Genomic DNA, 10,840 nt, shown 5'->3' on the forward strand with positions numbered 1-10,840 from the left:
AGGGAAGCTGTGGATGCCCCATCCCTGGAGGTGTTCAAGGCCAGGCTGGATGAGGCTTTGAGCAACCTGGTCTAGTGGAGGGTGTCCCTGCCCATGGCATGTGGGTTGGAACAGGATCATCTTTAAGGTCCCTTCCAACCCAAACCTTCTATGATTCTATGTCTTTCACCTAGTTAACTGACCACTTAAAGGCATAAGTGAGTGGAAGACTACTGAACCACTGAAGAAGTTATAAATGCTTTGAAGTTAATAAGTATTTTAATTTGAAATCAAAGCCTTAGCCTAGATACATTTATGTTGAAAACTGTATTATTTATCTATGTAAACTATAGTGGTGGATAGTGATTTCTATGTAATACTTTTACATTAAAATTGCCCCCGCCCTTTTAGTGTTCTAAATACGCTTTCAGTTTCATTGAATCAGCTCTCATTTTTGTATTTATGAAAGGAAAATGTCTGTTTTTCTTTTCCCACATTGGTATCTTTGCACTTCTATATACCCTCTCTGCATTCAACTGTTTTTAGTGTTCTCAAACAGGTCCATAGGATTTCTTTGTTCATCTGCAAACCGTTTCTGTATCTGCTGTGTCTTTTTGAAGCTATTCCAGGTGAGGGTGAAACACTGTTAACTAAGATTTTTCAACACTGTATTTTGCTAGCATATAGGAGGTAGGGGACAAATGGACGTACAGCTATGTGTATTAAGAATTTTTTTTTAGAATTCCTTTTTCAAGTACTTGATGCATACATTACAAAGAGGTGACGAAAGATGGCTAAATAGCATTCAGAAAAGAACAAGAGAACAGATACTGACCAAAGAAATGACTGGAGGATTTTTGCATTTTTCAGGGCTGCATGTTCAAAAATCCATATATCATGGATGTTGGTACTTACACCCTGAGGCTGATAAGCTTCTGAAAGATCAATATAAATTAGATTCTTTATTACTGGCATAAAAAGAATTAAAATTCTGGTGATGGGTCATAGGCAAATAAAAAAAAAATCCTATAAATGCTCAGTTTTGCTTATATTTGTCTATCTATCTGCATTACCTTTCTCTTTTTTAATATGAAATCACTGGCATGAGAACAATCTGTACTTTCAATTTAGGAACAAAAATCATGTTTTCATGGAAATCTTCTAAGCAAGGAACACAAAGTCTAGCAGATGAAGAATAGCTACTTTGTCTATTTAATGAGCCATCAACTGTTATTTAAATATATTTTGAGAAATTAACGCTATAAGAATTATTCTAGAAGTAGGTCAAATTTAACTATGAAGCATTCCCCATTCACTTCCTTTTTGTTTGGTTTTTTTTTTTTTTAATTTTTTTTTTTTAATTTTTTAATTTACAGGTAGTTTTTCTTTAAATTTTCCACTTTCTAATATTCGCTCATTTACCTAAATTCAAGCTTACATCTTTTTTATCTCTGGCTTTTATTTCTCAGCCTCTCCCACACATGCCTGCACTCATCTCTGCATCTCACTGACTGTTTTACTTTTCTGATTTTATTTCCTCCCTTTCTCTCCATCTTCCCTTCCTTATTTTACATTTAATACTTATTTTTATTAATTTTCTTGTCTACCTCTTGGGTTTAGACACTGAAGTGAGAATGAGCACTTCTGATTTCTGAATTGGCAAAGAGGGAAGTGTGGATTTACGTTTAAGGCAGATGTCAAAGTAACTGTGGTTAATCTCTTGGCTAAGCACATCCTTCCAGTGTAAATTGCAGCAAAGTACTTAATCTGGCTGTCTCACTGCCGTATCTGCTAAATGGGATGATAACATGCTTTGCCTTCTCACTTTCTGTCTGTCTGGTCTGTGTAAGGGCAGGACATGAGGGGAAAGAAAGGAAATTCCTTTCTCCAGCCAGATTCATGCTTCTAGATTCTGCTGACAAGAGCTCTTGCATTCAGACATGCAAGCTTTTGGAGAAATTTTGGCTGTGCTTGCTTAATCTCATAAATACAGATGGCAATTATTATAACAACAAGTTTTGGTGATATAGCTTCACTGGACAGTACGGGGCTGGAATAATGTGTCAGATAAAGTACTGCATTCAACTGACGCGTTTCTTAAGAACAGCTATGCTACCAAAATGCTTCTAGAGAAAAACCTGAACATTTTTCTTGTGTCTAAGACAGTCACACTCCAAGTATATTTGACACCTCTGGGTTTCATTACGATAAACATAATATTTCAGGAAATTTTCAAAGAAACAATTAACTACACAAAATTGAGCCTTTTGACTGTTGCTACATACTGTCCTGTTACATTTCTGTAATTTAGGCGTCCATCTATCCTGCTCTGCTTTAACTCCTGTTTTTCTTTCCAGTGGCTCACTGAGAAACATGAGATCAGACTGTGATTCCCCATTAGGAGCAGGGGTGTATTGCTGTGCCTTACAGAGATTCAAGAGGTGATGTGAAAACTGGGGACCTCTGCAGAGCTTGGAGCATGTCAGGTCTTGGGAGGAGGCAGAGCAAACTCTTCCTGTGAGGTCCCTCATCTATGTTACCTGTCTGTGCTGGGCGCATCCCTTGAGATAGAGCTCATACCAGTTCCTTTAGTTAAGACCCTTGTGAGTGAGGGTCTGTCTGGCCTCAATACAAATGCCCTGAAAAGGCTCCTTCATGTAGAAAACTGTCAGGACCTCTGCCAAAGCCCAGCCTACAGACCAAACATGCAAGTCTAGCTTATCGAACAAATATAAAGCAAGCCTGAACAAAAATAAGATTGACAGAGGATTGTTGAGTTAAGGGAGGGTGAAATAATTTCTAATTAATTTCTTAATAAAAACTACTAGTAGAGGGTAGAATTAGCACAAGCAGGAAACCCAAGATGGTACCAGAGAGTGTACTTTAGATGTTAGATACTGCATATATATAATGCAGTGAAAGTGTCATATATATGAGTACCTTTACTGGCAATACATTTTGTCACAGTTTTTTGTCTACATTTGTCTTCTTTGCAGCAAAATGTTACTGACATATCTGTAGATGGAAGTGATGAGCTCTCGAAGTTATTCCTGTTCTTTCTGTTGTTTTCTTTTGCTACTTTCCTACACCCCCCTGCCCGCCCCCAAGCAACATTTCTGTAATATCTTCCCATGTAAATCAATTTCAAAAAACCTTTCTTTTTTTTTTTTTTTCTTTTTCCTCTTTGCTGACAAGTTTCTTTACTTCTTTTTTGGAGGCATTCTTCTCTTAGCCCATTTTCTCCACCTGCCCTACTCTCCCATTTGTATGTACACATTTAATTGCTACTATTTTATCCTAATCTATAATCTCTTACTTTCCCCGCCATCTTGTTAAATCTCTCCCTCTTCTCTGCTGTTCCTTTTTTTCCTGTTAACTCTTCCAAATTAAAATTACCCATGATTTTCTTTTACCTCCTCTGCACTTCAATGCCAAAATTTTGCTTCACTTTTGAGAACTGGACTAATGGCAATTTGTTTCACTGCTAAAATCAAATGCCATTGGTATGTTATTTTATTCTCTCTTGGGCTTCTTTCACAAATGAACTGGCAGGTGTATTATCCCACTGTGCTACATAATGACATGCCTATGAACCAGAACTGTAAGGATGAGCTCCAGAAGCATGGCTTCCTTATCCATGTAAGACAGCTGCCATAGCTAGGTACAAGAATGTTGTTATTAAGCAGCAGCTACTGTACATAATCATTCTTCCTTCTTGGAAAAAATACATTCTTCTTGCAGAGTAAGTGGTAGAGAGGAATATAAGGTGCATGACAGCATTCCCTCCTTTCTCATCCCAAAGGAAGATATAAAGTATTTTAAGATTTAAAAATGGCATGTTACCTCTTAGAAGTCAAGTGGTCTGAAATTACTTACCTTCATTTGATATACTGCCTAGGCCTTATTTTAAAGAACTGAGTTCAGTTCTAATAGTAAGTCAGACCTCCGATGTGGTCTTGAAATGGTCTCCTGGCAACCCAATTTTAAATGCTTAATCCATGTTGTCTTTACCAAATGGCTGTCATAAATCATAGTTTGTTTCCTACTTATATTTCACTCACTATATAGGAAGAAATGCCAACAAAATGGTAAAGACATATGTTAGAGGAATATACTGTACACATGCATACACAGTAAACCTCCTTCTACCAGAAACAAGTATTAGTACAATTTTTCTTTAAAATACAAAAGAAACAAAATCCTAGGACTTTGCTAACTGATGGCAGAACAATTTAAATAAAAAATCAGGTGTGTGAATTCAGTGCCAGAAACAAAAATAGTGAAGGAAAGCAGAAAATTATTCTTTTATCCCAATTCATTCCAGTTCATTCCAATGCATTCCAAAAGTTTGAAGTCCAGAGAAAAGAGCAATTAATAACGAAAGACAGACAATAAATGAAGTAATAAAAGCAAGTACTTCCAGGTCTAACAGTAAGCTTATCTATGGTAAATATTCAGTGGTTGTTGGATGGCAATACCTACAGGAGTGAATTTACATTTCCTCTTACTTAATGAGAATGCAGTTGATACCACGCTGCTTGTGTGCTTACCCGAAGCTTTCGGCCAAACACGTTGACTTTTCCCTGGGCTTGCTCTTTCCGGAATCGCCACTCCACCAGGTTCTGCCCGTTCTCTCCAGGAAGGGTCATGTTTCTCTTTGCTACTGTTGGGTTGGCAGTACCAGCCAACACGTGTGGCTCTGTCTGATAGTGTGAGTCCAGGCCACTGGCGTACAGGATTCTCAGCGAGCCGTCGTAACCAATCTGGTAGCTATTTCTTAATTGATCTGAAAAGGCGAAAAACAGAGTAGCACACGTTACCTATTTAAGAGCCTGCCTTTGCCCTGCATACTTTATGCAAGATGTGCATTGTAACATCTTGACTTCACATACTGACCCAATGGTAATAAACAGCCAAGGTGAGATTGGTAAGAATATCAGTATGACATGAGAGCACAAATGCCTTTGGGACCTGTCTTCAAAGTTGCTCAAACACTTAAGAAAAATTCCACCCTCAGAGTATATTCTATGGACTCGTGCAAAACACGTTTTCTGCTGTTCCATTAGGCATTTTTGGCTTAATCCTAAGCATACTGTGACTACTGACTTCTATAAGGATGTGGCTGCTGGGACGTTGCCTGCTATTTTAAAGCAAAAAATCTCACTTCACGCTATTTATGCACCTATTTCCCTGTCAATTAATTTATCTCTCTTTTCCAAGATTCCCTTTTTAAGCAAAGTAGGTATTCTGACAACTTACAATGGCTTTTTACAAAAGCTGTTTGGCTGCAAAGCAAATTTAATTCTACTTTCACTGCAACCCCATCTTTCCCTGAACAGTTCTTTTTATATATGTATAAAACTGTATTTTTCACCCCCTCCTCCAAACACTACGCCTCTAATGTTTCCCTCTACCACATCTGATTGGAGCTGCTTGTACCATAAGAAAGTAGGCTTCCAGTCAGTATCTGATGAGAAATCTTTTGTTTACAGTACCTTGAATCATGGTATAGAAAGAATCAATTGATGATAAGTTGGAATTGATGCTGACATCTTCCTCTCTGCTGGATGATTCAATGTCCACTGTAATGGCCCTTTCCATTTCCCCATGAAGGTTAGTGACAACTCCAGTTGGGAATGTAACATTTGTTAGCCGGCCCTCGCTATCATAGCTAAAAAAAAAAAAAAAAAAAAAAAAAAAAAAAAAAAAAAAAAAAAAAAGAAAAAAAAAAAGAAAGGAGTCCAGAAATGATACATAGTAGGAACAAATTATTTTCATTTACAAGTAAAATGAACAAAAATACCAGCTACTCATATTGTTAAGGCACATTTGCTTTTTGTGCATGGGATAGGCACAGCAAAGACTTCAAATGTGCTTTGAAGTAGTCAAAAGACTGCTTAACATACAGGAGCCTCAATGGTGATAGCAAGAGCAAACAGATGGATCTTCAGCTCCGCATATTATTCTTTGAAGCGTGACCAGATCCTGCTGCACATCTAATTCACCATTTCAAAGGGAGCGTATTTATTGGTGCTAAATTCTGTAGCATTCTGTACTCACTCCCTATTATGGGACTAGAGTTTGCTGTTATTGTAGGAATCCTCATTTTTTTACATAAAAAGGGTATCTTAATAAGAATGTCTCTTGGGCCCGTCCTATTCAGTGATTATGAAGATCACCTGCCCTCCTGCTCCTGAGTGCTTAACACCCATTTTATTATTAAGAGAAAGAATCTGGGGTAATACTTAATCTACTTAAGCTGTTTGTAGCTGGAAATCAGAACAGCTAGTATATATAACCCATTAACTGCCTGTGGACCACAGTTTGAGAACTGTGGCATAAGCCATACAGGAGATGCTCTTTTTTTTTCCTGGATCCACTAACATTTCCTTAAACCAAGGGCTATATCTCCATTTAATATGAATTGGTAGATACAGTTTCTGTAACTGATGCAGACCTATGACTTCTAAAACGTGTCTTTTCCTGTGCTGTGTTAGGTATACTCCAGCTATTAATGACATTGGTATGAGAAAAATGTTCATATCTGAACATGCATTGTGGTCACAGTATAGAGAGGTAAAGCATGAGCTTCAGGTCATAAAACAGCCTTTCAGATTAGCTCTTCCAGTACTACAGCCTGGATTCATCAGCCTAGATGTTCATCTGAGGGTCCTCGTTTAGAAATACAGCCTGCCTGTGCCTGCAACAGAGATAAACAAGTATCTAAAGGGTGATGTAGCCCACCTATGACCTGTTTGCTCTCAGGAGTTTTCCATCCCTCTCCTGTGACCGTGTAGTGGGAAGCTGATGGAAACTTTAGTGTCTTACAGTAACTAGAACATGACCCTACTGGTCCATACAGTGCGCTAGACACTTTATGCTTACAACTATAATCAAAATTGCTCCTTCTCGGAAAGAAATGCAAAAATAAAAAAAACCCCAAAGCCCCAAGCATATCACTGAGGCTACAGAAACTCTTTCTTAAATTGAGAGAATGAATTCCAAACAGTTTTAACCCACAACACACTTGCTCTGAAGAGCATCAGTACTGCACAGCACTGCTGTAACTGAAAGGATTAGGTTAAGACAAGTTTTTTTTCCAGTTTGCTTACTCTGTAGATTTGACAGCTTTTTTGCATACAGGCATCTGCATCCTTTTAACACAGTTGATTTCCTTTGTTTATATGAGACTTTCACTTAGCAACAGGAAAAAGGAAAGAATGTTTAAAAATCAGAAACCATACTGCAAGCCAGGGAAATCAAGTGGGGAAACTTATTTCTTGAAGTTAAGTACATTTCAAGATAATGGGGCTTCTTCCAGTGTGTTTCTAGCCCTAATTTTGTCTCTTTTTCACATGCTAGACTTGGCAAGCTGAGATATTGCATTTATGTGGGAAACCAAAACAAACATATAATGTTCTTTGTGCATGAGTGTGACTGCTAGCCTATTCATGATCTTCAGTCTCGTTCCTCAGTTCCATTAACTTGTTTTCTTTTCATGCATAACTTCCCTTTTCAAATCCCAGGGCAAAGTATATTGTCCAATTAGTGTCCTTTTCTATTTTCTGCTTTCTGTTTGAAAATGATATCAAATTATTTCGTTGGGAATTACTTGTGTCCTTTGATTCCAGTAGCCAAGTACTGGCCTTTATTTCAAACAATGCTTACTAAAGCCAGAGAAGGTAAGACTTTCCTGTATGAAGAATTTTTTAACCTTTTAATCACAATATTTGTGAAAAATTAATTTTAATGTTTCCAAGTATACCACTTGAGCTGGAAAATGCTACACATCAGTAGTATTCAGTACAGTATGTGGCTTCATTGCAGTATATGGTGCTGAACATCATTATTCTTCTTTCATGCATTCTTGCTTCCACATTATTATTTTTTTGAGTCTGTGTCTATAGTTCCTGAACTGGTCTCTTCTTTCACAAATACATGAAAGCACATCATGTGCCTGAGATAAGGAGGTAATATTATTACAGTGGGGGATAGTTCAAAGATCAGCAAAAAATCATGCTACACATTCATGTTCTTAAAAAACATGGCTTTAAAGCTGAAAGAATCTTAAAAGCCATGATTGCTTGGTTCGGGCATTGTATCGCAAAAAGAAAAAGTGACTGAGATGTGAAACGTAACAATGTTCCTTTATAGCCAGGAACAAAAATAAAGAAGGGAAATAGGTTTTTCTGCAATTTACTACATATTCCATTTTATGATGGATTGTAATGTGTGTCCTTCAATTTGTTCACAGCACATCGAATACTAAACTTACTTTATACTTGATATCTTTTTGTCCACAGTGAAAGCCTTATCAATGCTCAGCATAGCAACATCACTCATACCTTTGGGCATTCCTCTGCTATTTTTCTTATTACATCCAAATATCCTTGCATTCTGCTGCCAAGGTGAATTTATTCATCCAACATTGTCAGTTTTAGACTGAGAGATTTCTTTTATCTACCTAGTGTTCTAATATTGAAATTGCCCTAAAAGGAGTGAGACCTAAAGTCTAGAGGGCGAGTGCCTATATTTGGAATTTCACAGACTCTTTTTTCATCCAAACACAAGCTCCAGCACACGTGTTACCGTGGCACTCTCTGATCCTTCTCCTATGTCAGGATCCACAGCAAAGCCATTCAGCTGACCTCTTCAATTCCTCAAGAGCAGGTCGCACATTAACTTTTCAAGAATCTAAAATGGAAACTTGTTCAGTGGGCATTAGTTACCTCATCTGCATTAATCCCATCAACTCATTTCCACTTGCATTAACCTAAGGATCTTCATATTTGGTCAATACAGAAGACAGCAGCAGGGGCAGCTGCCACCACCACTAGCTGAAGTTCCCCTTAGATCAAATTCTTTTTTCTTCTTTAGCATGATCTGCCACTGCCACATAGTTTTCCCCTTCTGCAGTGAGAATTTCTAAAGAGATAATGATTATCGACTTCCCAGATTCTTGACCTTTTGCTCTTCACCTGCTAGAAGTCTCTCTTCCATTGTTCATCTCCTTTAGTTTTAATTACATTCCTTCCCAGACCATTTTCTGTTCTAGTCTATGTAGGACACTTCACTTTGCAGTGGTAGCTTCCTGGTAAGCCGTGGCACAGGTAGAAATGCCCTGCTTGCTTTATTTTTGACTTGTTCCTCATGTGCATTGTATCTTATTTTGGAGCACATGTACCTAAACCCCAACTTGCAGAGCATTATTAATGTTTTATATCAGAAGTTACTTCAACTGAAAATAGGGAGCTGTAGAAATGAATTGTATAGAAAAGGTTGCTACTAAAGCCAATTGCTAAGTTATGACTGATACTGTTTTTCCACAGACCTCTGCAGCACACTCCCTTAACAAAATAAATGCTGGGTTTTTTTTTCTTTCGCTATTGTAAAGATGTCAAGTTGAAGAGCAAGGCGTGCTGGTTCCTGCACATTTCAGATAACAAGACATACAGTGCAAATGTGTATTATGTATTTCTTTACAAACTGGTTACAGTTTATACTATTAGTTGAGATACTGTAATAGAGAAATGAGGCATGAATGCATTTCATAATATAGACGTGTATGATTTTGACAGCAAAATGTTACTGTCATTTACCGTACTGTTACATTCTCACTCACACATCAGGCATTTCCTCTGCTCATCTCAAATTATCAAGAGTGGCTAAAACATTTATGGAATGTTACCCTACTTGTTTCAATCTATTTGTCAGAAGACTTATATACCAAGGTGCTGCTTCTTGGCAGGTGAGAACAAGGTTGAAAGTTGACTTTCAGAAGTGTAGCGTGCTGTTATTTTAGATGTCTATGCACCATGTTGACACATACTGAAAAATCTGTCCTAACCTGGCAATCAAATGTCTCCTTCAGCTTGCTGAGGCCATTAACTTCACATTTACCTAGAGGACCGTTGTCTTTAATGTTAAAGCGTGACAGTTTGCAGAGACGCCACAAAATAGTTATCTTGTGGATCAAAAGGAAACAAACTCATAGTTTAAATCCCATCACTTTTATCAACATTTCATCACCTGTATGGAGCCCTCCTGTCCATCAGTGGTTTAAAATAGGGCACGGCAACTTACTGGGAGCTCTAGTTCTGACCATCTTTAAACATTACATGGGTTACTGAAAGAGAGAAAAAGACTCTCAACATAATGCAATTTGTTATTTCTTTCCCTTTACTACATTTCTGAGTTGCTTTCTTCATTTTGATGTGCATTTTTTCTTTTTATGTGTCTGAAGAGTAACTGAATGAGCCTGCTAAGAATGATAAAAGGGAAAATATAGATACATGGATAGACAAATTATTTCTCCTTTTTTTATTTGGCATTTCTTCTGTAGTCTCATTGAAATACTCACTTCAGTGGATCTATAACTATTCATTTATAACCTCCCTTTTTAAAAATAATATTAATTGAAATACCATATGCACATATTCCTTTATTTCCACACAGGCTATTTGACATCTTAAAAGGTTTAGCATCTTGCCTGTGAATTCACAGTACAAATGTATCAGGATTAGTATCAAAATACTAAACTATAGCTTCCTTTTGAGGTATAACAGATAGGTCATTTTTTTTTAAAGTGGAACCAAAAACAATGAGATAGCTGTATGTCTTGCTAATATAGTTTTGCTTAACAAGGAAGAAGCAAATGTGTCATAAATGACAATTTGATGTATGTTAGTAGGCTTGTAAATTATGACACGTGGATTGATTTTTTTTTTAACTTGACTATTGTCTAGGAAGGGTAGCATTTTTCCTTTGTTCTTATCTAGGATATTGTTAAGCATAAGAAGAAAATTCAGTATTATTTCCAGTCTTACAGAATTTTAAAGATATGAAAAAAAACCCTTCCCTC

At 37.2% G+C, this 10,840-nt stretch overlaps 1 protein-coding gene across 1 annotated transcript in view; it reads right to left on the reverse strand.

Annotated features, from left to right (window-relative positions):
* TENM3 (teneurin transmembrane protein 3) overlaps positions 1-10,840 on the reverse strand; it is a 116,803-nt gene that overhangs the window by 12,257 nt on the left and 93,706 nt on the right. The window contains exons 21-22 of the mRNA XM_010076639.1: positions 5,475-5,650; positions 4,530-4,765 (exon numbers count right to left, since the gene is read on the reverse strand). Of these exons, the coding sequence (XP_010074941.1) occupies positions 4,530-4,765; positions 5,475-5,650 (412 nt within the window). The remainder of the gene's footprint in view (positions 1-4,529; positions 4,766-5,474; positions 5,651-10,840) is intronic.

Source organism: Pterocles gutturalis, unplaced genomic scaffold (genome assembly GCF_000699245.1).
Source record: "Pterocles gutturalis isolate BGI_N339 unplaced genomic scaffold, ASM69924v1 scaffold42548, whole genome shotgun sequence".
Taxonomy (NCBI): domain Eukaryota; kingdom Metazoa; phylum Chordata; class Aves; order Pterocliformes; family Pteroclidae; genus Pterocles; species Pterocles gutturalis.